At 45.6% G+C, this 26,440-nt stretch overlaps 3 protein-coding genes across 5 annotated transcripts in view; 1 reads left to right on the plus strand and 2 right to left on the minus strand.

The window, feature by feature from the left end:
* Positions 1-4,507, plus strand: part of arg1 (arginase 1) — a 35,853-nt gene extending 31,346 nt beyond the window's left edge. Inside the window, exons 1-8 of one of the 2 annotated variants that reach the window (XM_019269015.2) lie at positions 331-495; positions 573-645; positions 1,864-2,038; positions 2,769-2,928; positions 3,277-3,371; positions 3,492-3,596; positions 3,690-3,826; positions 3,999-4,507. In XM_019269015.2, the coding sequence (XP_019124560.1) occupies positions 373-495; positions 573-645; positions 1,864-2,038; positions 2,769-2,928; positions 3,277-3,371; positions 3,492-3,596; positions 3,690-3,826; positions 3,999-4,162 (1,032 nt within the window). In that variant the 5' untranslated portion in view covers positions 331-372 and the 3' untranslated portion in view covers positions 4,163-4,507. Of the gene's footprint in view, positions 1-330; positions 646-1,863; positions 2,039-2,768; positions 2,929-3,276; positions 3,372-3,491; positions 3,597-3,689; positions 3,827-3,998 lie in introns of those variants that run through there. The other variant, XM_027277107.1, reaches the window with a different exon arrangement.
* A 1,945-nt stretch (positions 4,508-6,452) lies between these two features.
* On the minus strand, positions 6,453-9,272 carry LOC113744009 (microfibril-associated glycoprotein 4-like). Its single transcript, XM_027277063.1, has 7 exons — positions 9,237-9,272; positions 8,940-8,998; positions 8,630-8,791; positions 8,086-8,124; positions 7,830-7,926; positions 7,245-7,412; positions 6,453-6,939 (listed from the first exon to the last, which is right to left on the minus strand). The coding sequence occupies exons 2-7, from the start codon at positions 8,943-8,945 to the stop codon at positions 6,683-6,685; spliced, it is 729 nt and encodes a 242-aa protein (XP_027132864.1). The 5' UTR covers positions 8,946-8,998; positions 9,237-9,272; the 3' UTR covers positions 6,453-6,682.
* A 3,941-nt stretch (positions 9,273-13,213) lies between these two features.
* LOC104938907 (microfibril-associated glycoprotein 4) lies at positions 13,214-16,059 on the minus strand. 2 transcript variants are annotated; one of them, XM_027277062.1, is made up of 7 exons: positions 16,012-16,059; positions 15,701-15,759; positions 15,391-15,552; positions 14,847-14,885; positions 14,591-14,687; positions 14,006-14,173; positions 13,214-13,700 (listed from the first exon to the last, which is right to left on the minus strand). In XM_027277062.1, the coding sequence occupies exons 2-7, from the start codon at positions 15,704-15,706 to the stop codon at positions 13,444-13,446; spliced, it is 729 nt and encodes a 242-aa protein (XP_027132863.1). In that variant the 5' UTR covers positions 15,707-15,759; positions 16,012-16,059; the 3' UTR covers positions 13,214-13,443. The 2 variants fall into 2 exon arrangements, with proteins under 2 accessions (XP_027132863.1, XP_027132861.1); XM_027277060.1 differs by having other exon boundaries at positions 15,998-16,051.
* Between the last annotated feature and the right edge of the window lie 10,381 nt (positions 16,060-26,440).

The raw sequence follows: 26,440 nt of genomic DNA on the forward strand, positions 1-26,440 counted from the left end.
CTCTCACTTTATTAGTTAACATGTATCGGTGGGTAAGAGCCAGATCTTCCTCCGGTCAGTGTATTCCATGAAGTTATTCCAGTATGAGACCACGTATGGGACTGTAGCGACTTCTCTTTCACCAGCAGCTTCTCACGGAACAAAGTTCTGAAGGTGTGACGTCACACCTGTTACCTCAGTAAATGACAGAACACCTGAGCACGTGACACTGTGTGACCGAGCTCATTTGCATATGAACTCTTCTTCTGTTTCAACAAACCAGCTGCTTATTAACTCATTCGTGACGTCACACCTGCCCCGCCGAGGGCGGCGACGTCACGGAGTGTATTTAGGAGTGTGTGTGTGTGTGTGTGTGTGTACCGATCAGCCAGCATGAGGAGCGCGAGGAAGCTGCAGCAGCTCGCGCTGACCGTCAACGGACGGAGTCTTCATCATCATCATCCTCAGCGCGCGCCGGCAGTGGGGATCATCGGAGCACCTTTCTCTAAGGGACAGGTGTGTGTGTGTGTGTGTGTGTGTGTGTGTGTGTGTGTGTGTGTGTGTCAGCTGTAACTCTTCTTCTTGCGCTGCAGCCTCGAGGTGGAGTGGAGAAAGGACCGGACCTGATCCGAACAGCTGGACTGCTGCAAAAACTACAGGAGCAAGGTGTGTGTGTGTGTGTGTGTGTGTTCATTACTAAGATAACTAAAGATAAATGTAGTGGAGTAAAAAGTACAAAATACTAAGTAAAGTACGAGTACCTTGAAGTTATACTTCAGCGAATGTACTCGATTACTCTCAGTGAATGTACTAAAAAAACAGGTCAGACCATGAAGAGCTTCATGAAACACTGACAGGACAATGACAATAATTATAATGTGATAATAACAATAATAATTATAATGTGATAATAACATTAATAATTATAATGTGATAATAACATGATAACAATAATTAGATAATTTATGTATGTGTGTGTACTTGTGAACCTGTCTAACTGTGGACCTGAGCGTCGTTACACATTCACAAACACTGGACTTGAAGCTAACCGGGGACGTTTCATAGGTCATGCTTTAAATCATGTCTAACACACTCTGGTAATGCTTGTGTGTGTGTGTGTGTGTGTGTGTGTGTGTGTGTGTGTAATAACTTGAGACTTGAATCTTTCATCATAATAGCCTCCTTTGTTATTCCTAGTTACAGAGTGTAACTGTGGTAAACGGCTTTAACGTGTATTTCTTATGATTATGATCAAAAACTGGCGAGTCGAAAAACTTTGCTAACGTAAAGCGTTACGTACTTCACAAAGTTACATAGTGTGAGAACAGACGTACGAGTGACAGAGACACCGCTCAGCTGATCACAGGTCAGTGTGGGTCAACTGGAGGTCACAGACGTCAGATTATTAAAGTTAATTAATGTTGATTTAATCCCATTTGTTTTGGGTTAGGGAAGATCTTTCTTTTCTTTCCTCTCTGAACTCCTCGCTCTCATCCTGCAGTCGTACATGAGTGTGTTCAGGTTTAACACTGCTGCCATGAGTGTGTTCAGGTTTAACACTGCTGCCCTGAGTGTGTGTGTGACTCGCTCAGGCTGACTCCTGTTGTCGTTGCCTAAACTTCTGTGGTTTCTTGTTTTCACAGAGAAGTTTCATGAGTCACTCATTTCCACGTGAAACATTTCCACACAGGCGATCCGCTGACAGTTAATGTTCACACAGAGAGCATTCATGTTTGAACAAAGTGACATTTCTTTAATAAGTCTGACAGCTTCAGTAGTTCACGTTAAAAATGTAAATGTGATGTCCACGTGTGATCGGAGTGATCGTGTTGATGTGTCACCTCTGTGGTGTGATCTCACAGATCACTGTGTTTGTGTCTGCAGGCTGTGAAGCCAAGGATTATGGTAACTTGACGTTTGAGGAGTTTCCGGACGACGAGCCGGTCGGCCAGGTGAAAAATGCTCGGGCGGTCGGCAGCGCCAACCAGAGGCTGTCAGAGGCGGTGAAGGCCGTGAAGAAGGACGGACACACCACAGTGATGCTGGGCGGAGACCACAGGTGAGTCCACAGAGGTTACTTCAAGTATTATCAGTAATTAGTTAAATGTACTTAAAGGTCCAGTGTCTCAGATTTTGGCTTTATTACCAAAATAGAATCTAAAATTCATAACTGTGTTCATTACTGCAAAATCAGCTGGAAATAAGAACTGTTTAAGAACATTTAATCAATGTGGAGTCAATTTTAGATACTGAGTGTACTACTGGGTACATTAGTAGAATAGTACTGCTTCATATCAGAAGCTTATCATGAGTTTTTTATGTAATAAGTTGGTACAAGTGTCAAACATTCGTAGTGGAGTGGAAGTTTAAAGTAGCATGTACTAAAGTACAGAGGTCCTCTCATAGTAGAAGATAAAACACACTCTGCTTTAATGTTGTAAATATTTGAATGGGCGATTGTTGACTTTGGTCTCCAGTCACGACGGACACATCACGGTCTGTCAATCATCCACGAGCAGGACACACAGATGAGTGATCGATCGGCCATCGCTGAGTCCAGTTAGCGCTCACGTGTAAAAACATGAATCTGAATGTTTCTTTACATTCATACAGGAAAGGTTCGATAACAGCTTCGTGTCTGTAACGTGTGATGAGCACGGTGTGATGTCCTGCTGATCCAGATGTCTAGAATCTAGAGCCGGTCTAGACTCTAGATGAACAATCAGACCAGCTACTTTTTGTATAATACATCATTGTATTCTCTCCGTGGTTCATCACATGCTCATCAGTCTGGCGATCGGATCCATCCATGGTCACTCGGCGGCGGTCGGGCAGCTGAGCGTCGTGTGGGTCGACGCTCACTCTGACATCAACACACCGCTGACCTCGACCACGGGAAACATGCACGGACAGCCTGTTTCTTTCCTCCTCCACGAGCTGCAGTCAAAGGTCGGTCCTGATTTCTACCACAAACCACAGAGTGATGTACAATCTGTATGAAGGTGGAGTTCACTAGAAAAGAAATCTGATCCACGACGACGGCAGTGCTGCTTCAGACCATTAGATGTTTCCATAAAGAACTCTTGTTTTGTAATAAAAATATAAAAATATACCTTTTCATCTGAATTGACTGAAAAACTAAACGTAACTTTGGACGTAACTGAAGATCAGAGTAGAAACTACACAACACAATAGTGATGAATACTGACTGTGAACCCCTTTAACATGGAATAACTTCGGTCCTGAGGGATTTGCATCGGTTGAATTTTTAGATGTCGTTGTTCTTCGTGTCGACAGGTTCCTGCCTTGCCAAACTTCTCTTGGCTCAAGCCTTGTCTGTCAGCCAGAGATCTGGTCTACATCGGGCTGAGAGACGTGGACCCAGGAGAGCAGTATGTTTCTGAGCCTCCTTCATGAGTGCAGCATCTTCAAAGTCTGCTTGCATTTTAAACATAGACGAGCTAACACGTGGCATGTCTAAGTACAGGAAGGTTGCTCTTTTATTTTGACAGTTACTTCCTGAAGTTTCTGGGCGTGAAGGTGTTTTCCATGACCGAGGTGGATCAACTTGGTATCGGCAAAGTTATGGAGGAGACGTGTGACTACCTTTGTACCAGGTGAGCTCCACCTCCTGATCAAAGGACATGCTGTCCATGCTGTCCTGAATGGAGTCACAGTAAAAGTTAAATGTGTTTCTGTGTTTCGAACAGAGGGAATAACCCGATCCACCTGAGCTACGATGTGGATGCCATCGACCCCACCGTTACCCCAGCGACCGGGACACCTGTAGTCGGAGGGCTCACCTACAGAGATGGGATCTACATCACTGAACAGATCCGTCACACAGGTACAAGTCAAAACACGTGATAGCTCGTCTTTTTCTTAATTAATCTTAATTAATCTGTCAACATCTATCTCAACAGCTGCCTCTGTGTGGGGCAGTTGTCTTTAGACAGATTAGACTATTTTAGATCATCCAGGTGGATTCATGGACTAAATCTGAGTTGCTCGTCCTGCAGGTCTCCTGTCCGCGGTGGACATGGTGGAGGTGAACCCTCTGCGGGCTCAGACCGAAGAGGGCGTCCGGTCCACGGTCAGCACGGCGGTGGACTTGCTGCTCGGCTGTTTCGGACGCCTCCGTGAAGGAAACCACCCGCAGGAGTACGTCCCGCCCGAGCCTTGATGGAGACAACTCCAACCTCTCCAACTGCACTGAACTAAAGTCAATCAATCTTCACAGTGATGTGAGGTGATGCCAGTGAGTTTACCAAACCAACAGAGATCTTCTGTGGACTCACAAATGATGTCACCGATTCATCTTCTGTATCAGTGATGTTTTAACTTTCCTTGTTTTGTCCCAAACATATTCAAATGTTTGGCCTCTTGATCAATAAGTTGTCAAAACTGATGTCAATTCATAGTTTGAGCTTTAAGTGTAAATGAGCACCATAAATTAAAACAATGATTTGCACTGAAAATGTAATGCAATCAATTTTACTATGTTGAATAAACAACAATATGAACCTCAGTTTGAACCTCGGTTTAAAGCTCAGTTTGAACCTCGGTTTGAACCTCGGCCTGAACTTCAGTTTGAACCTCAGTTTAAAATAAAACATGTTGAACTCGTGAAGGTTCAGTCTGTGGAGGAGGAGACGACTCTCCAGGGTTTGAAATGTGAACTGCAGTACACATTTTAACCACGAGATGTCAGTGTTACACATAGTTACATGTTGTTCATTTAAAGCATCACTGCAGTCAACTCCAATACCCAGAAATCCTCTGTGATGACATCACTAAGCCACCGTGACGTGTGACTAGCGGCTGTCATCCCTCCTCTGTGAATTCAAGCGTTTCATCAGTGCTTACTTACTAGAACAGTCTTCAACCTTTGTTCATTCTTCTTTTATTTAAATGTCACATTCTAAGCCTGGCCTGTAATAACTCTTAGATTGACTTTACTCAGCTTTTATTGGACCTTATTAACCTGCTTATGAACTGTGTTATGAGCCTATATGTGTTCATGGTTGATCAAACGTTCATGCACAGTGGAATCATTTATAAAAGTAGCTCATCATTGCATGTTAATGCTTGCACTTTACTCAATATCATTTTTGTTAGATTTTTTAATTTTGGTGAAAACTGTCAGTTATTATGACAAAAATTGCCGGACCCCCTTCAGTACCTCTGCGGACCCCTTAGGGGTCACGGACCCCTGGTTGAAGACCCCTGCTGTAGAAGGATGTCTACAAGATGTACGGCTGATAGTTCCAGTTAAACGAGGACTGAGATTGGTCAAGGTGAGGGCAAGAATGTCAGCCAATCACAGGCAGGGTAGGGCGGGCCTTCACTGACCCCTTACAGACTGTTCATGTCCAACGCCAAGTGTCTGTACACAAGTTTGAACCCCAGATCAGTTTAGAATAAATAACCTACTGACCATAAATTCATTATTATTCATCATTTAGATTGCATGAGAGCACAAAAAACCTGATCACATGATGCCATGTCCTGTTTTACCTGAGACATGAAAATATAACAGCCATAATGATTTAAATTATTGATACTGAAAATACTAAGAACACTCTGAAAGTGAGTGTGTGTGTGTGTGTGTGTGTGTGTGTGTGTGTGTGTGTGTGTGTGTGTGTGTGTGTGTGTGTGTGTGTGTGTGTGTGTGTGTGTTGAGGTTCCCCCTGAACTCTGTCACCACTGTCCCATACAAAATACACACAGACATAGAACATACAGTCTGACTGTTTCAAGGTTCCCCTTCATTTGACCCACACTGATGGCTCTAAAATCCACATCAATAGATCCAGGTCAATAGATCCAGGTCAATAGATCCAGGTCAATAGATCCAGGTCAATAGATCCGGGTCAATAGATCCAGGTCAATAGATCCAGGTCAATAGATCCGGGTCAATAGATCCGGGTCAATAGATCCGGGTCAAATTTGACCTAGAACAGCCTCAATGTACAAACATTTATAGCACCTGTACAAAGGTATAACACACACATATTTTCCTGTTTGTGTGTTTTGGTTCATAGAATGACATGTAGAGTATTTTTACTGCGGTCACCTGAACAGTTTGTACACTCAAAAACAATGTTTGGTCAAAATGCAGGATCCATTTGAATGACTTGGGTTTAATATAAATGAACTAATGAACTTTATGTGAAGCAAGTAATAAGATTTATGTGATAGTAATAATAAACTCAATGTATTTCCACGACACACTAACCAGGTTTATGCATTCAATATTAATAAAGACAATTTGTTTGTGCAAACCCAACAGTGAAAATGAATGCAGTCATTTTGACTTTATTAGTACGATTACGTAATATTATTACTTGCTTCACGTTAAGTTTGTTCAAATATGTTGGAGTCTGACTGTTTGTGATTTCCAGCTCTGTCTGTTCTTTTTTGTTCAGATGAAAGACACCAGAGACAAAATGAAGACCTCAGATCACATCAGCTTTCTGCTCAGATTTTATTATTTCACACACAATCAAACTTTGATTGAACTTGGAAATATTTATGTTGTTTTTATGTTTTTTTTTTGTCTTTTGCTTTGCTATAAGTTGAGTTGGAAGTTAATGAAGTTGTCGACATGTTATCAGACTCTGTGTCTGTTTCATGTAAAGATGATGAAGAAAAGAGAGAAAAATCATCAGCTGATTTTCTGCTGCATGTTTGACCTGGAGAACTACTTCACAGGACGGATCTTCATGCTGATGCTCTTCAGGGAGTAGTCATAACCCTTATAATGGTACCAAAGCACTCCCATAGCATAGTGTTTTTTTTCAGCCCCCCAAAGATAAACCCCGTTGGGGTTTGCATAGTGACAATTACCATACCAGAACGCCCCCAGGTATAGTCTGGCACAGTTGTCAGTTGAATGGGTGTCCTGGTCTTTGTCGAAGGTGGAGAACTTCTTTTTGTTGTGATATGTCATGGAGTCTCCTACAGAAACATGAACCACAGTGTTTAATCTTGACAATGATACTAATGATACTAATACTACAAACACTACTGGGACTAAGACCTCTGTTGGACACTATGCTGCCACCAGGGGGTAAAGTGGATTTGGCAGGTGGGGGAACCCCAAGAAAATGATAGCCAGTTCATTGATTGATTTCAGCCTCATGAAATACACTAAACTATTCATTTGGAGCTGTGATGAATAATCAATGAATAACTACAACCAAAGTGACCACATCAACCTGCACTGTCACCCCTACAGCCCTCCTTCCTGCACTAATACTCACCCGCCCCTCCATTTTTAAATCCAGAGACATGCAGTACGTATCCGTCACATTCAGATTCGACAGAGAACGAGGAGTAACGAGCAAACACTTTCTTTCCAGTAAAGTCCTCCATGTCGACCAGCAGCTCGGACTTTCGCTGGTGGGTCAGTTGGTGGATGTTGTCAAGACCTGCACACACAAACACAGTTTTTACATTTTGTACACACCTTACTGTTCGTCGCTTGGATAAATATATTGGCTGTTGGTGATTGTGTTTGCATGAACACATCGGCAGTCGCTGGTTGTTAATTGTAAATTTTTAAAATATTGCCCAACCCCAATAGAGTCCTACCAATGGCTTCACACGATACCTGATGACGATAACACTGATAACACACCAAGAAATATTTTGAAGTGTTACTGTCGTATCTTGGCGTGCAGTGCACCAGCAAAGACGGTGAAGAAGAAGCTCGTAAACATGATGTAAACAAAGCTGGATTTGAAATACTTGTTTGATGAGGAAGGAAATGCATTCAACATGTTTGTTGTTTGTGAACTGTGAGTTTCATGAAGTCACATGACTGTTGGTTTGGTTTCATTTCTCACCGAGCCAGTACTCTCCAGCAGCTCTACCAAAGCCCATCTTGTACTGATGCCAGGGTCTGTAGAAGTTCAGCGTGCCGTCCATCCTCCTCTGGAACACCTGGGGGGTTAAACACAAGAGATATCTGACAGCTCAAGTTTCCAGATAACAATGTTTTTACTGTCATTTGATTTATTCTGACGCTCCAACATGAAGTGCACACATGGAAAAAACTCTTGGCTGTGACTTGGTGAAGTTGATGTGTGTTAAAATACTCACAGTCCACCGTCCTCCCTGTGAGACCATGTCACAGTACACCTACACACAAACACACATTCATTAGATGACAGCTGTTTAAAACTTAAAAGGCCTTAAGAAGTTTACTCTGGGGTGCTGGAAAGGACGCTCCGTCCGATTGTCGAACCCCAGATTCAGTCCTGGTCGTGGAACAACGGACCAGCTCTTAACCCTTGCAAGGGTGCTGAGGGGGTCATGGGAGTGTGACCATGCACTCTACATTTGAATTTAAATTTGGAAAAGGTTTACGACAGGGTCCCCCTGAGACGCTGCTCCTTTGCGTCGAAAGGAGCCAGCTGAGGTGGCTGGGGGGGCATCTGATTAGGACTGGGAGGAGACCCTGTGGCAAACCCTAACCTGCTGGAGGGACCAGGAGGAGCTGGAGTGTGTTGCTGGGGAGAAGGACGTCTGGAGTGCCCTGCTAAACCTGCTGCTACCAAGACCCGACCCCAGATAAGCAGAAGAGAATGGATGGACCCTAAACCTCTACACCGACCAATAGGAGAACAGAGAAGGTGAAGAGTACCTGGACAGCAGACGTCTTTCCAAGGGGATAGATGGTGTACACTCCACTGCGTCTGGTCTTGACTTGGTGATGGATGTCACTGCAGTCCTTCGGTTGGACGAGCTTTTTGCAGCTGGTCAACACTGGAGCGAGGAGGACGAGGACGACGATGACTGATAGCAGCTGGAACAGAGGAGACGAGGTTTGAATCTTACACACTGTTTGAACAGTTTGGCCTCTAGTTTCATGGCAGAGCAAAGTCAGATATCACAAGTCTGTTCACAGTTTAACAGAACTTTGAGATCTGTAAGATTTCAGTCGACAAACTCACCTTCATCGTCAGATTTCTGCTGACAGTAACTGACTGCTGATGTGGATCTGTGTGATGCTCTGAAGAACAAATTCAAATGTTGTTCAGGCAGTAAATTCACATGAAGCACAAGAATACACTAAGCTCAGCACAGCAGAGACTGTGCAGGGACAGTCAGAGCTTTACAAAAGTCGGTCCACTGTAGATTTGAAATAATCAAAGTTAAATAAAACTGACCCCCGATCGGCACAAACATGCAAACAACTACAATTCATGGATTTATCAGACGTGTGTAATGTCTCCTGGTTTGATGCTTACCTGTCTGAACTCACCTGACTCCTGGCTGCACAGGAAACAAACTGCTCACAATCTCACAACTTCACGACTTTTATCTACAAACAGCACCGTGAGGTCACAGCAGTCACACACTATAGACAAGTTACATAGCAACTCAATACGTGTGTACTTAGTTTAAAACAAATATATCAGCAGGTGTAATGTAATATTTTCATGAATACGCCCATCATCTCAGTATTCCCTGTTCCCCTTCCTTCATTTCTTCCATAAGACAGTTTGTTTTCCTTCCAATGGCTCTGTAATACATGATGATTGTAGAAATTAAACCAAACAGATCGACAGCTTTGAAGAACAAACTGCTGCCAGCTGTAGCTGCTGTTAGCTAATGTTAGCTCGGTTTGTACAGATGACGTGTGATTAAACAACAAAACACAGCTCGTGTTACGTGAGAGGTTTAAGGTCTCGTCCATGGACCTCACCTCACTGATCGAACATCACTGATCAGAGACGGATACTTTTGGCCTCTTACAGTATCTTCCCCATGCAGAGATTTGAACTTGTGACTGATTTTGAACAAATGTAGAGGTGGATACGAGTGTATGTCGGTAGTTGTTGATCACTCCATCTCCAAGACACGTGACCAGCAGCTGTCCTCCCTACTCTGTGTAGATATTTGATGTTTTGTCAGCCTGTGAATTCAAGCGTTTCATCAGTGCTTACTTTCTGCAAGAGTTGTTGTGGGTTGTTTGCTGGAAGTATCATGTAGCAGGATGTCTACAGGATGGACGGCTGATACTTCCCGTTAGATTCACTGCCCTGCTGTAACCCCAGCATCTTTGTGAGATCACGTGTTTCAGGTGTGTTTAAAACAAATACTCTGACGTCAGCATGGGAGGATATTTTCTGTTCTAGCATGCCACATACAGGGGTTACACAGGGTCCTCATAAGTCCTGAGGTCCCTGTATGGACAGTGTTAAATCTGAGGTTGTTGACAGATGTGTCATGTCCAGCTGTTGGTAGTGTTGTAGAGGAGGTCCTCTCTGAAGAGCTGGAAGTCTTCAGGAGGTCTGTGAAGGTAGAGAGGGACGCCCCTGATCTGTAGGAACTGGTAGGACGTTCCACCAACGGGGAACAACAGACAGAAAAGTTTGGATTGTCCTGAGCGTACGGGTGGCAGAGTCAGGCGTCGCTCATTGAAGGAGGTGACATATGTCCTGAACCTCGGTCTGAACCTCAGCCTGAAACTCAGTTTGAACCTCGGTTTGAACCTCAGTTTGAACCTCGGCCTGAACCTCAGTTTGAACCTCGGTCTGAACCTCGGCCTGAACCTCAGTTTGAACCTCGGTCTGAACCTCAGCCTGAACCTCAGTTTGAACCTCGGCCTGAACCTCAGTTTGAACCTCGGTCTGAACCTCAGCCTGAACCTCAGTTTGAACCTCGGCCTGAACCTCAGTTTGAACCTCGGTCTGAACCTCAGCCTGAACCTCAGTTTGAACCTCGGTTTGAAAGTCGGCCTGAATCTCAGTTTGAACCTCGGCCTGAACCTCAGCCTGAACCTCAGTTTGAACCTCGGCCTGAACCTCAGTTTGAACCTCGGTTTGAACGTCGCCCTCAACCTCAGTTTGAACCTCGGCCTGAATCTCAGTTTGAACCTCGGTTTGATCCTCGGCCTGAACCTCGGTCTGAACCTCAGTTTGAACGTCGCCCTCAACCTCAGTTTGAACGTCGCCCTCAACCTCAGTTTGAACCTCAGTTTGAACCTCGGTTTGAACCTCAGTTTAAACCTCAGCTTGAACCTTGGTTTGAACCTCAGTTTGAACCTCGGTTTGAACCTCAGTTTGAACCTCGTCCTGAACCTCAGTTTGAACCTTGCCCTGAACCTCGGTTTGAACCTCGGCCTGAACCTCGGTTTGAACCTCAGTTTGAACCTCAGTTTGAACCTCAGTTTGAACCTCGGTTTGAACCTTGGTCTGAACCTTGGCCTGAACCTCCGTTTGAACCTCGGTTTGAACCTTGGCCTGAACCTCCGTTTGAACCTTGGCCTGAACCTCCGTTTGAACCTCGGTTTGAACCTCGGCCTTAACCTCGGTTTGAACCTCGGCCTGAACCTCAGTTTGAACCTCAGTTTAAAATAAAACATGTTGAACTCGTGAAGGTTCAGTCTGTGGAGGAGGAGACGACTCTCCAGGGTTTGAAATGTGAACTGCAGTACACATTTTAACCACGAGATGTCAGTGTTACACATAGTTACATGTTGTTCATTTAAAGCATCACTGCAGTCAACTCCAATACCCAGAAATCCTCTGTGATGACATCACTAAGCCACCGTGACGTGTGACTAGCGGCTGTCATCCCTCCTCTGTGAATTCAAGCGTTTCATCAGTGCTTACTTACTAGAACAGTCTTCAACCTTTGTTCATTCTTCTTTTATTTAAATGTCACATTCTAAGCCTGGCCTGTAATAACTCTTAGATTGACTTTACTCAGCTTTTATTGGACCTTATTAACCTGCTTATGAACTGTGTTATGAGCCTATATGTGTTCATGGTTGATCAAACGTTCATGCACAGTGGAATCATTTATAAAAGTAGCTCATCATTGCATGTTAATGCTTGCACTTTACTCAATATCATTTTTGTTAGATTTTTTAATTTTGGTGAAAACTGTCAGTTATTATGACAAAAATTGCCGGACCCCCTTCAGTACCTCTGCGGACCCCTTAGGGGTCACGGACCCCTGGTTGAAGACCCCTGCTGTAGAAGGATGTCTACAAGATGTACGGCTGATAGTTCCAGTTAAACGAGGACTGAGATTGGTCAAGGTGAGGGCAAGAATGTCAGCCAATCACAGGCAGGGTAGGGCGGGCCTTCACTGACCCCTTACAGACTGTTCATGTCCAACGCCAAGTGTCTGTACACAAGTTTGAACCCCAGATCAGTTTAGAATAAATAACCTACTGACCATAAATTCATTATTATTCATCATTTAGATTGCATGAGAGCACAAAAAACCTGATCACATGATGCCATGTCCTGTTTTACCTGAGACATGAAAATATAACAGCCATAATGATTTAAATTATTGATACTGAAAATACTAAGAACACTCTGAAAGTGAGTGTGTGTGTGTGTGTGTGTGTGTGTGTGTGTGTGTGTGTGTGTGTGTGTGTGTGTGTGTGTGTGTGTGTGTGTGTGTGTGTGTGTTGAGGTTCCCCCTGAACTCTGTCACCACTGTCCCATACAAAATACACACAGACATAGAACATACAGTCTGACTGTTTCAAGGTTCCCCTTCATTTGACCCACACTGATGGCTCTAAAATCCACATCAATAGATCCAGGTCAATAGATCCAGGTCAATAGATCCAGGTCAATAGATCCAGGTCAATAGATCCGGGTCAATAGATCCAGGTCAATAGATCCAGGTCAATAGATCCGGGTCAATAGATCCGGGTCAATAGATCCGGGTCAAATTTGACCTAGAACAGCCTCAATGTACAAACATTTATAGCACCTGTACAAAGGTATAACACACACATATTTTCCTGTTTGTGTGTTTTGGTTCATAGAATGACATGTAGAGTATTTTTACTGCGGTCACCTGAACAGTTTGTACACTCAAAAACAATGTTTGGTCAAAATGCAGGATCCATTTGAATGACTTGGGTTTAATATAAATGAACTAATGAACTTTATGTGAAGCAAGTAATAAGATTTATGTGATAGTAATAATAAACTCAATGTATTTCCACGACACACTAACCAGGTTTATGCATTCAATATTAATAAAGACAATTTGTTTGTGCAAACCCAACAGTGAAAATGAATGCAGTCATTTTGACTTTATTAGTACGATTACGTAATATTATTACTTGCTTCACGTTAAGTTTGTTCAAATATGTTGGAGTCTGACTGTTTGTGATTTCCAGCTCTGTCTGTTCTTTTTTGTTCAGATGAAAGACACCAGAGACAAAATGAAGACCTCAGATCACATCAGCTTTCTGCTCAGATTTTATTATTTCACACACAATCAAACTTTGATTGAACTTGGAAATATTTATGTTGTTTTTATGTTTTTTTTTTGTCTTTTGCTTTGCTATAAGTTGAGTTGGAAGTTAATGAAGTTGTCGACATGTTATCAGACTCTGTGTCTGTTTCATGTAAAGATGATGAAGAAAAGAGAGAAAAATCATCAGCTGATTTTCTGCTGCATGTTTGACCTGGAGAACTACTTCACAGGACGGATCTTCATGCTGATGCTCTTCAGGGAGTAGTCATAACCCTTATAATGGTACCAAAGCACTCCCATAGCATAGTGTTTTTTTTCAGCCCCCCAAAGATAAACCCCGTTGGGGTTTGCATAGTGACAATTACCATACCAGAACGCCCCCAGGTATAGTCTGGCACAGTTGTCAGTTGAATGGGTGTCCTGGTCTTTGTCGAAGGTGGAGAACTTCTTTTTGTTGTGATATGTCATGGAGTCTCCTACAGAAACATGAACCACAGTGTTTAATCTTGACAATGATACTAATGATACTAATACTACAAACACTACTGGGACTAAGACCTCTGTTGGACACTATGCTGCCACCAGGGGGTAAAGTGGATTTGGCAGGTGGGGGAACCCCAAGAAAATGATAGCCAGTTCATTGATTGATTTCAGCCTCATGAAATACACTAAACTATTCATTTGGAGCTGTGATGAATAATCAATGAATAACTACAACCAAAGTGACCACATCAACCTGCACTGTCACCCCTACAGCCCTCCTTCCTGCACTAATACTCACCCGCCCCTCCATTTTTAAATCCAGAGACATGCAGTACGTATCCGTCACATTCAGATTCGACAGAGAACGAGGAGTAACGAGCAAACACTTTCTTTCCAGTAAAGTCCTCCATGTCGACCAGCAGCTCGGACTTTCGCTGGTGGGTCAGTTGGTGGATGTTGTCAAGACCTGCACACACAAACACAGTTTTTACATTTTGTACACACCTTACTGTTCGTCGCTTGGATAAATATATTGGCTGTTGGTGATTGTGTTTGCATGAACACATCGGCAGTCGCTGGTTGTTAATTGTAAATTTTTAAAATATTGCCCAACCCCAATAGAGTCCTACCAATGGCTTCACACGATACCTGATGACGATAACACTGATAACACACCAAGAAATATTTTGAAGTGTTACTGTCGTATCTTGGCGTGCAGTGCACCAGCAAAGACGGTGAAGAAGAAGCTCGTAAACATGATGTAAACAAAGCTGGATTTGAAATACTTGTTTGATGAGGAAGGAAATGCATTCAACATGTTTGTTGTTTGTGAACTGTGAGTTTCATGAAGTCACATGACTGTTGGTTTGGTTTCATTTCTCACCGAGCCAGTACTCTCCAGCAGCTCTACCAAAGCCCATCTTGTACTGATGCCAGGGTCTGTAGAAGTTCAGCGTGCCGTCCATCCTCCTCTGGAACACCTGGGGGGTTAAACACAAGAGATATCTGACAGCTCAAGTTTCCAGATAACAATGTTTTTACTGTCATTTGATTTATTCTGACGCTCCAACATGAAGTGCACACATGGAAAAAACTCTTGGCTGTGACTTGGTGAAGTTGATGTGTGTTAAAATACTCACAGTCCACCGTCCTCCCTGTGAGACCATGTCACAGTACACCTACACACAAACACACATTCATTAGATGACAGCTGTTTAAAACTTAAAAGGCCTTAAGAAGTTTACTCTGGGGTGCTGGAAAGGACGCTCCGTCCGATTGTCGAACCCCAGATTCAGTCCTGGTCGTGGAACAACGGACCAGCTCTTAACCCTTGCAAGGGTGCTGAGGGGGTCATGGGAGTGTGACCATGCACTCTACATTTGAATTTAAATTTGGAAAAGGTTTACGACAGGGTCCCCCTGAGACGCTGCTCCTTTGCGTCGAAAGGAGCCAGCTGAGGTGGCTGGGGGGGCATCTGATTAGGACTGGGAGGAGACCCTGTGGCAAACCCTAACCTGCTGGAGGGACCAGGAGGAGCTGGAGTGTGTTGCTGGGGAGAAGGACGTCTGGAGTGCCCTGCTAAACCTGCTGCTACCAAGACCCGACCCCAGATAAGCAGAAGAGAATGGATGGACCCTAAACCTCTACACCGACCAATAGGAGAACAGAGAAGGTGAAGAGTACCTGGACAGCAGACGTCTTTCCAAGGGGATAGATGGTGTACACTCCACTGCGTCTGGTCTTGACTTGGTGATGGATGTCACTGCAGTCCTTCGGTTGGACGAGCTTTTTGCAGCTGGTCAACACTGGAGCGAGGAGGACGAGGACGACGATGACTGATAGCAGCTGGAACAGAGGAGACGAGGTTTGAATCTTACACACTGTTTGAACAGTTTGGCCTCTAGTTTCATGGCAGAGCAAAGTCAGATATCACAAGTCTGTTCACAGTTTAACAGAACTTTGAGATCTGTAAGATTTCAGTCGACAAACTCACCTTCATCGTCAGATTTCTGCTGACAGTAACTGACTGCTGATGTGGATCTGTGTGATGCTCTGAAGAACAAATTCAAATGTTGTTCAGGCAGTAAATTCACATGAAGCACAAGAATACACTAAGCTCAGCACAGCAGAGACTGTGCAGGGACAGTCAGAGCTTTACAAAAGTCGGTCCACTGTAGATTTGAAATAATCAAAGTTAAATAAAACTGACCCCCGATCGGCACAAACATGCAAACAACTACAATTCATGGATTTATCAGACGTGTGTAATGTCTCCTGGTTTGATGCTTACCTGTCTGAACTCACCTGACTCTCTGGCTGCACAGGAAACAAACTGCTCACAATCTCACAACTTCACGACTTTTATCTACAAACAGCACCGTGAGGTCACAGCAGTCACACACTATAGACAAGTTACATAGCAACTCAATACGTGTGTACTTAGTTTAAAACAAATATATCAGCAGGTGTAATGTAATATTTTCATGAATACGCCCATCATCTCAGTATTCCCTGTTCCCCTTCCTTCATTTCTTCCATAAGACAGTTTGTTTTCCTTCCAATGGCTCTGTAATACATGATGATTGTAGAAATTAAACCAAACAGATCGACAGCTTTGAAGAACAAACTGCTGCCAGCTGTAGCTGCTGTTAGCTAATGTTAGCTCGGTTTGTACAGATGACGTGTGATTAAACAACAAAACACAGCTCGTGTTACGTGAGAGGTTTAAGGTCTCGTCCATGGACCTCACCTCACTGATCGAACATCACTGATCAGAGACGGATACTTTTGGCCTCTTACAGTATCTTCCCAATGCAGAGATTTGAACTTGTGACCGATTTTGAACAAATGTAGAGGTGGATACGAGTGTATGTCGGTAGTTGTTGATCACTCCATCTCCAAGACACGTGACCAGCAGCTGTCCTCCCTACTCTGTGTAGATATTTGATGTTTTGTCAGCCTGTGAATTCAAGCGTTTCATCAGTGCTTACTTTCTGCAAGAGTTGTTGTGGGTTGTTTGCTGGAAGCATCCTGTAGCAGGATGTCTACAGGATGGACGGCTGATACTTCCCGTTAGATTCACTGCCCTGCTGTAACCCCAGCATCTTTGTGAGATCACGTGTTTCAGGTGTGTTTAAAACAAATACTCTGACGTCAGCATGGGAGGATATTTTCTGTTCTAGCATGCCACATACAGGGGTTACACAGGGTCCTCATAAGTCCTGAGGTCCGTCCCTGTATGGACAGTGTTAAATCTGAGGTTGTTGACAGATGTGTCATGTCCAGTTGTTGGTAGTGTTGTAGAGGAGGTCCTCTCTGAAGAGCTGGAGGTCTTCAGGAGGTCTGTGAAGGTAGAGAGGGACGCCCCTGATCTGTAGGAACTGGTAGAACGTTCCACGTTCAGTTTGAACCTCGGCCTGAACCTCAGTTTGAACCTCGGTTTGAAACTCGGCCTGAATCTCAGTTTGAACCTCAGTCTGAACCTCGGCCTGAACCTCAGTTTGAACCTCGGTCTGAACCTCGTCCTGAACCTCAGTTTGAACCTCGGTCTGAACCTCAGCCTGAACCTCAGTTTGAACCTCTGTTTGAACCTCAGTTTGAACCTCGGCCTGAACCTCAGTTTGAACCTCAGTCTGAACCTCGGCCTGAACCTCAGTTTGAACCTCGGTCTGAACCTCGGCCTGAACCTCAGTTTGAACCTCGGTCTGAACCTCAGCCTGAACCTCAGTTTGAACCTCTGTTTGAACCTCAGTTTGAACCTCGGCCTGAACCTCAGTTTGAACCTCGGTTTGAAACTCGGCCTGAATCTCAGTTTGAACCTCAGTCTGAACCTCAGTTTGAACCTCGGTCTGAACCTCGGCCTGAACCTCAGTTTGAACCTCGGTTTGAACCTCAGCCTGAACCTCAGTTTGAACCTCGGTTTGAACCTCAGTTTGAACCTCGGCCTGAACCTCAGTTTGAACCTCGGTTTGAACCTCGGTTTGAACGTCTTCCTCAACCTCAGTTTGAACCTCAGTTTGAACCTCGGCCTGAACCTCAGTTTGAACCTCGGTTTGAACCTCAGCCTGAACCTCAGTTTGAACCTCGGTTTGAACCTCAGTTTGAACCTCGGCCTGAACCTCAGTTTGAACCTCGGTTTGAACCTCGGTTTGAACGTCTTCCTCAACCTCAGTTTGAACCTCAGTTTGAACCTCGGCCTGAACCTCAGTTTGAACCTCGCCCTCAACCTCAGTTTGAACCTCGGTTTGAACGTCGCCCTTAACGTCAGTTTGAACCTCAATTTGAACCTCGGTTTGAACCTCGCCCTCAACCTCGGTTTGAACCTCAATTTGAACTTCGGTTTGAACCTCAGTTTGAACCTCGGCCTGAAGCTCGGTTTGAACCTTGGTTTGAACCTCGGCCTGAAGCTCAGTTTGAATCTCAGTTTGAACCTCGGTTTGAACCTCGTCCTGAACCTCAGTTTGAACCTCGGCCTGAACCTCGGTTTGAATCTCAGTTTGAACCTCGGTTTGAACCTCAGTTTGAACCTCGGCCTGAACCTCAGTTTGAACCCCGGCCTGAACCTCACCCTCAACTTCAGTTTGAACCTCAGTTTGAACCTCGCCCTGAACCTCTTTTTGAACCTCAGTTTGAACCTTGGCCTGAACCTCGGTTTGAACCTCGGCCTGACCCTCGGTTTGAACCTCAACCTGAATCTCAGTTTGAACCTCAGTTTGAACCTCGGCCTGAACCTCGGTTTGAACCTCGACCTGAATCTCAGTTTGAACCTTGGTTTGAACCTCAGTTTGAACCTCGGTTTGAACCTTGGCCTGAACCTTCGTTTGAACCTCGGTTTGAACCTTGGCCTGAACCTCCGTTTGAACCTCGGTTTGAACCTCAGTCTTAACCTCCGTTTGAACGTCGGCCTGAACCTCAGTTTGAACCTCGCCCTGAACCTCGTCCTGAACCTCTTTTTGAACCTCAGTTTGAACCTTGCCCTGAACCTCAGTTTGAACCTTGCCCTGAACCTCAGTTTGAACCTTGCCCTGAACCTCAGTCTTAACCTCAGTTTGAACCTTGCCCTGAACCTCAGTTTGAACCTTGCCCTGAACCTCAGTTTGAACCTTGCCCTGAACCTCAGTTTGAACCTCAGTTTGAACCTTGGCCTGAACCTCAGTTTGAACCTCGGCCTGAACCTCAGTTTGAACCTCGACCTGAACCTCGGTTTGAACCTCAGTTTGAACCTCGGTTTGAACCTCGGCCTGAACCTCGGTTTGAACCTCGGCCTGAACCTCGGTTTGAACCTCGGCCTGAACCTCGGTTTGAACCTCGGCTTGAATCTCAGTTTGAACCTCAATTTGAACTTCGGTTTGAACCTCGGTTTGAACCTTGGCCTGAACCTCAGTTTGAACCTCACCCTGAACCTCGGCCTGAACCTCGGTTTGATTCCTCGGCCTGAACCTCGGTTTGAACCTCGACCTGAACCTCGGCTTGAACCTCGGCCTGAACCTCGGTTTGAACCTCGGCTTGAACCTCGGTTTGAACCTCGGCCTGAACCTCGGTTTGAACCTCGACCTGAATCTCAGTTTGAACCTCGGCCTGAACCTCGGCCTGAATCTCAGTTTGAACCTCGGTTTGAACCTTGGCCTGAACCTCCGTTTGAACCTCGGCCTGAACCTCAGTTTGAACCTTGGCCTGAACCTCCGTTTGAACCTCGGCCTGAACCTCCGTTTGAACCTCAGTTTGAACGTCGGCCTGAACCTCGGTTTGAACCTCGGCCTGAACCTCGGTTTGAACCTCAGCCTGAACCTCGGTTTGAACCTCGGCCTGAACCTCAGTTTGAACCTCGGCCTGAACCTCGGTTTGAACCTCGGCTTGAATCTCAGTTTGAACCTCAATTTGAACTTCGGTTTGAACCTCGGTTTGAACCTCGGCCTGAAGCTCAGTTTGAACCTCAGTTTGAACCTCGGTCTGAACCTCAGTTTGAACCTCGGCCTGAACCTCGGTTTCAATCTCAGTTTGAACCTTGGCCTGAACCTCCGTTTGAATGTCGGTTTGAACCTCGGCCTTAACCTCCGTTTGAACCTCGGTTTAAAGCTCAGTTTGAATCCCAGTTTGAACCTCCGTTTGAACCTCAGTTTGAACCTCGGCCTGAACCTCAGTTTGAACCTCGGTTTAAAGCTCAGTTTGAACCTCAGTTTGAACCTCGGTTTGAAATAAAACATGTTGAACTCGTGAAGGTTCAGTCTGTGGAGGAGGAGACGACTCTCCAGGGTTTGAAATGTGAACTGCAGTACACATTTTAACCACGAGATGTCAGTGTTACACATAGTTACACGTTGTTCATTTAAAGCATCACTGCAGTCAACTCCAATACCCAGAAATCCTCTGTGATGACATCACTAAGCCACCGTGACGTGTGACTAGCGGCTGTCATCCCTCCTCTGTGAATTCAAGCGTTTCATCAGTGCTTACTTACTAGAACAGTCTTCAACCTTTGTTCATTCTTCTTTTATTTAAATGTCACATTCTAAGCCTGGCCTGTAATAACTCTTAGATTGACTTTACTCAGCTTTTATTGGACCTTATTAACCTGCTTATGAACTGTGTTATGAGCCTATATGTGTTCATGGTTGATCAAACGTTCATGCACAGTGGAATCATTTATAAAAGTAGCTCATCATTGCATGTTAATGCTTGCACTTTACTCAATATCATTTTTGTTAGATTTTTTAATTTTGGTGAAAACTGTCAGTTATTATGACAAAAATTGCCGGACCCCCTTCAGTACCTCTGAGGACCCCTTAGGGGTCACGGACCCCTGGTTGAAGACCCCTGCTGTAGAAGGATGTCTACAAGATGTACGGCTGATAGTTCCAGTTAAACGAGGACTGAGATTGGTCAAGGTGAGGGCAAGAATGTCAGCCAATCACAGGCAGGGTAGGGCGGGCCTTCACTGACCCCTTACAGACTGTTCATGTCCAACGCCAAGTGTCTGTACACAAGTTTGAACCCCAGATCAGTTTAGAATAAATAACCTACTGACCATAAATTCATTATTATTCATCATTTAGATTGCATGAGAGCACAAAAAACCTGATCACATGATGCCATGTCCTGTTTTACCTGAGACATGAAAATATAACAGCCATAATGATTTAAATTATTGATACTATTCCCTGTGCATGAACGTTTGATCAACCATGAACACATATAGGCTCATAACACGTTCATAAGCAGGTTAATAAGGTCCAATAAAAGTTAGTAAGTTAATCTAAGAGTTATTACAGGCCAGGCTTAGAATGTGACATTTAAATAAAAGAAGAATGAACAAGGTTGAAGACTGTTCTAGTAAGTAAGCACTGATGAAACGCTTGAATTCACAGAGGAGGATGACAGCCGCTAGTCACAGTCACGGTGGCTTAGTGATGTCATCACAGAGGATTTCTGGGTATTGGAGTTGACTGCAGTGATGCTTTAAGGAAAAACATGTAACTATGTGTAACACTGACATCTCGTGGTTAAAATGTGTACTGCAGTTCACATTTCAAACCCTGGAGAGTCGTCTCCTCCTCCACAGACTGAACCGCACGAGTTCAACAGTTTTATTTCAAATAGGTTCAAACTGAGGTTTCAAACCGAGGTTCAAACCGAGGTTCAGGCCGAGGTTCAGGCCGAGGTTCAAACGGAGGTTCAGGCCAAGGTTCAAACCGAGGTTCAGGCTGAGGTTCAAACTGAGGTTAAACGGAGGTTCAAACTGAGATTCAAACTGAGCTATAAACCGAGGTTCAAACGGAGGTTAAGGCCGAGGTTCAAACCGAGGTTCAAACTGAGGTTCAGGCCAGGTTCAACCGAAGTTCAAACGGAGGTTCAGGCCAAGGTTCAGACTGAGATTGAAACCGAGGTTCAGGCCGAGGTTCAACTGAGGTTCAGACAAGAGGTTCAAACTGAGGTTCAGACCGAGGTTCAAAACTGGAGGTTCAAAACTGAGCTTCAGGACGAGGTTCAAACCGAAGTTCAAATTGAGTTCAAACTGAATTCAAGCCGAGTTTCAAACTGAGGTCAAACTGAGGTTCAAACCGAGGTTCAGGCCGAGGTTCAAACTGAGGTCAGGCCGAGGTTCAAACTGAGGTTCAGGCCGAGGTTCAGACCGAGGTTCAAACTAGGTTCACGAGTTCAAACGAGGTTTCAGGCCGAGGTTCAAACCGAGGTTCAGGCCGAGGTCAAACCGAGGTTTCAGGCCACGTTCAAACTGAGGTTCAAACCAGAGGTTCAGGCGAGGTTCAAACGGGAAGGTTCAGCCAAGGTTCAAACGAGGTTCAAACTGATTCAGGCCCGAGGTTCAGCCGAGGTTCAAACTGAGGTTCAAACGAGTTCAGGGCGAGGTTCAAACCGAAGTTCAGGCCAGGTTTCAAACCGAGGTTCAAGCAGAGGTTCAAACGAGTTCAGGCCGAGGTTCAAGCCGAGGTTCAGTTGAGGTCAAACGAGGTTCAGGCCGAGGAATCAAACCCGAGGTTCAGGCCGAGGGTCAGGTGAGGTTTCAAACTGAGGTCAGGCCAGGTTCAAACTGAGGTACAGGACCGAGTTCAAACTGAGGTTCAGCCGAGGTTCAGGGTTGAGGTTCAAACGAGTTCAGGCCAAGGTTCAAACCGAGGTTCAAACTGAGGTTCAGGGCAAGGTTCAAACTGAGGTTTCAAAAGAGGTTCAGACGAGGTTAGGGCCGAGGTTCAACTGAGGTTCAAACTGAGGTTCAACTGAAGTGAGGGCGAGGTCAGCGGAGTGTTCAGACTGAGGTTCAGGCCGAGGTTCAAACTGAGGTTCAAACCGAGGTTCAAACTGAGATTCAAACCGAGGTTCAGGCCGAGGTTCAAACTGAGGTTCAGGCCGAGGTTCAAACGCACGAGGTTCAAATGAGGTTTCAGGCCGAGGTTCAAACTTGAGGTTCAACGAGGTTCGACTGAGTTCAGCCGAGGTCAAAACTGAGGTTCAAATTGAGGGTTCAACTGAGAGCAGGCCGAGGTTCAAACTGAGATCAGGCGGAGGTTCAAACTGAGGTTCAAACTGAGTTCAAACCGAGGTTCAGGCCGAGGTTCAAAGCCGAGGTTCAGGCCGAGGGTTCAAGCCGAGGTTCAAACTGAGGTTCAGGCACGAGGTTCAAACTGAGTTCAGGCCGAGGTTTCAAACTGAGGTTCAACCGAGGGTTCAAACGAGGTTCGCGAGGTTCAAACTGAGGTTCAGGCTGGAGTTCAGGCCGAGGTTCAAACTGGTTCAACTTAGTTTCAGGCCGAGTTCAAACTGAGGTTCAAACGGAGTAGGACGAGGTTCAAAACTGAGTTCAGGTCGAGGTGTCAAACGAGGTTCAGGCGAGGTTCACGAGGTCAGGCCGAGTTCAACTGAGATTCAGTCGAGTTCAAACCCGAGGTTCAAGGCCGAGTTCAAACCGAGGTTCAGGCCGAGGTTTCAGGTGAGGTTCAAACTGAGGTTTCAGGCCACGGGTTCAAACTGAGATTCAAACTGAGGTTCAGGCGAAGGTTCAAACTGAGTTCAGACCGAGGTTCAGGGTGATTCAAACTGAGGTTCAGCCCCAAGAGTTCAAACTGAGGTTCAAACTGAGGTTCAGGCGAGGTTCAAACTGAGTTCAGTTCGAGGTTCAAACTTAGGTTCAGACCGAGGTTTAATCTGAGGTTCAGACCGAGGTTTATCTGAGGCTCTATTTCGGAGCCGAGTTTCAAAATGACGTTCAAGCTGAGGTTAAACTGAGGTTCAGGCCGATGTTCAGACCGAGGTTTCAAACTGATGTTAAGCTGAGTTTAAACTGAGATCAGCCGAGGTTCAGGCGAGGTTCAAACTGAGTGTTCAGGCCGAGGTTCAACCGAGGTTCAAACTGAGGTTCAGCCAAGGCAAACTGGGTTCAGGCAAGGTCACTGAGGTTCAAACGGAGGTTCAAACCGAGGTTCAGTTCACGAGGTTCAAACTGAGGTTCAGGCCGAGTTTCAAACCTGAGGTTCAGTTCGAGGTTCAAACTTAGGTTCGACCGAGGTTAATCTGAGGTTCGGACCGAGTTCAAATGAGGTTCAACTGAGGTTTAAAACTGAGATTCAGGCCGAGGTTCAACTGATGTTCAAGCTGAGGTTTAAACTGAGATTCAAGCCGGTTCAGGACGAGGTTCAAACTGATGTTCAGGCCGAGGTTCCAAAACTGAGGTTCAGCCGAGGTTCAAACTGAGGTTCAAACCGAGGTTCAAACCAAGTTTCAAACCGAGGTTCAGTCGAGGTTCAAACTGAGGTTCAGGCTGAGTTCAGGCCGAGGTACAAACTGAGGTTCAAACTTAGGTTCAGGACACGTTCAAACCGAGGTTAAACGAGGTTCAGCCGAGGTTCAAAATGAGATTCAGGTCGAGGTTGCAAACCGAGTTCAGGCCGAGGTTCAAACGAGGTTCAGCCGAAGTTCAAACTGAGATTCAGTGTCGAGGTTCAAACCGAGGTTCAGGCCGAGAGTTCAAACCGAGTCAGGCGAGTTCAAGGGTGAGGTTCAAACTGAGGTTCAGGCCAAGGTTTTTCAAACTGAGATTCAAACTGAGGTTCAGGCCAAGGTTCAAACTGAGGTTCAGGACGAGGTTTCAGGGTTGAGGTTCAAACTGGAGGTTTGCAGGCCGAGTTCGAACTGAGGTTCAGGCCAAGGTTCAACCTGAGGTTCAAACCGAGGTTCAAACTTCGAGGTTTCAAACTGAGTTCAGGCCGAGGTTCAACCGAGGTTCAGTTCGAGGTTCAAACTGAGGTTCAGGCTGAGGTTCAGGCCGAGGTACAAACTGAGGGTCAACTTAGGTTCAGGCAGACGTTCAAAAAACGAGGTTCAAACGGAGGTTCAGCGAGGTTCAACTGAGATTCAGGTCGAGGTTCAAACCGAGGTTCAGGCCGAGGTTCAAAACCGAGGTTCAGGCCGAAGTTCAAACTGAGATTCAGGTCGAGGTTCAAACCAGGTTCAGGCCGAGATTCAACCGAGGTTCAGGCCGAGGTTCAGGGTGAGGTTCAAACTGAGGTTTCAGGCCAAGGTTCAAACTGAGATTCAAATGAGGTTCAGGGCAAGTTCAAACTGAGGTTCAGGACGAGGTTCAGGGTGAGTTCAACGGAGGTTCAGGCCGAGGTTCAAACTGAGGTTCAGGCCAAGGTTTCAAACTGAGGTTCAAACCGAGGTTCAGTTCGAGGTTCAAACTGAGGTTCAGGCCGAGGTTCAAACTGAGGTTCAGTTCGAGGTTCAAACTTAGGTTCAGGACCGGAGGTTAATCTGAGGTTCAGACCGGGGTTCAAACTGTGTCAAGCTGAGGTTTAAACTGAGATTCAGGCCGAGGTTCAGGCCGAGGTTCAAACTGATGTTCAGGCCGAGTTTCAAACCGAGGTTCACAAACTGAGATTCAGGCCGAGGTTCAGACCGAGGTTCAAACTGAGGTTCAGGCCGAGGTTCAGACCAAGGTTCAAACTGAGACTCAGGCTGCAGTTTCAAAACCGAGGTTCAAACTGAGGTTAGGCGAGGTTTCAAACGGAGGTTAAACCGAGGTTCAAACGGAGGTTCAAACCGAGGTTCAAACTGAGGTTCAGCCAAGGTTTCAAATTGAGTTCAAACTGAGTTCAGGCTGAGTTCGACCGAGTTTCAAATCGAGGTTCAGGCCCGAGGTTCCAAACTGGAGGTTCAAACCGAGGTTCAAACTGAGGTTCAGGCCGAGGTTCAGACCGAGGTTCAAACTGAGGTTCAGGCTGAGGTTCAGACCGAGGTTCAAACTGAGGTTCAGGCCGAGGTTCAGGACATATGTCACCTCCTTCAATGAGCGACGCCTGACTCTGCCACCCGTATGCTCAGGACAATCCAAACTTTTCTGTCTGTTGTTCCCCGTTGGTGGAACGTTCTACCAGTTCCTACAGATCAGGGGCGTCCCTCTCTACCTTCACAGACCTCCTGAAGACCTCCGGCTCTTCAGAGAGGACCTCCTCTACAACACTACCAACAACTGGACATGACACATCTGTCAACAAACCTCAGATTTAACACTGTCCATACAGGGACGGACCTCAGGCTTATGAGGACCTGAGTAAACCCCTGTTCAAATGAGGTTCAGGCTGAGGTTAAGGCCGAGGTTCAAACTGAGGTTCAAACTTAGGTTCAGCCGAGTTCAAACTGAGGTTCAAACGGAGGTTTCAGGACGAGGTTCAAACTGGATTCGGTCGAGGTTCAACGAGGTTCAGGCCGAGGTTCAACCGAGGTTCAGGCCGACGTTCAAACTGAGGTTCAAACAGAGGTTCAGGCCGAGGTTCAACGGAGGTTCGGCCAAGTTTCAAACCGAGGTTCAAACAGGAGATTCAGGCCGAGGTTCAACTGAGGTTCAAACTGAGATTCAGGTCGAGGTTCAAACCGAGGTTCAGGCGAGGTTCAAACCGAGGTTCAAGCCGAGGTTCAAACCGAGGTTCAGGCGAGTTCAAAGCCGAGGTTCAGGTCGAGTTTCAAACCGATGGTCAGGCCGAGGATCAAACGAGGTTCAGGCGCACGAGGGTTCAGGTGTGAGGTTCAAACTGAGGTTCAGGCAAGGTTCAAACTGAGGTAGCGACGAGTTCAAACTGAGTCAGGCGAGGTTCAGGTAGCAATCGAGGTTCAGGAGGCAATGCGGTTTTCAAACTGAGGTTTCAGGGCCAAATGTTCAACATGAGGTTCAAAAGAGGTTCAGGCAAGTTTCAAACTGGGTTAAAAAGAGGTTCAGGGCGAGGTG

Source organism: Larimichthys crocea, unplaced genomic scaffold (genome assembly GCF_000972845.2).
Source record: "Larimichthys crocea isolate SSNF unplaced genomic scaffold, L_crocea_2.0 scaffold83, whole genome shotgun sequence".
Classification (NCBI taxonomy): Eukaryota; Metazoa; Chordata; class Actinopteri; family Sciaenidae; genus Larimichthys; species Larimichthys crocea.

What these genes read in the sequence shown, in the direction of transcription:
- LOC104938907 (XM_027277062.1), bottom strand. An exon ending in CACAGGGAGGACGGTGGACT is followed by an intron (nt 14,688 to 14,846) that starts GTGAGTATTTTA and finishes TTAACCCCCCAG; the next exon opens with GTGTTCCAGAGGAGGATGGA. An exon ending in TGCTGGAGAGTACTGGCTCG is followed by an intron (nt 14,174 to 14,590) that starts GTGAGAAATGAA and finishes TTGTGTGTGCAG; the next exon opens with GTCTTGACAACATCCACCAA.
- LOC113744009 (XM_027277063.1), bottom strand. An exon ending in GAAAGACGTCTGCTGTCCAG is followed by an intron (nt 8,125 to 8,629) that starts GTACTCTTCACC and finishes GTTTGTGTGTAG; the next exon opens with GTGTACTGTGACATGGTCTC. An exon ending in CACAGGGAGGACGGTGGACT is followed by an intron (nt 7,927 to 8,085) that starts GTGAGTATTTTA and finishes TTAACCCCCCAG; the next exon opens with GTGTTCCAGAGGAGGATGGA.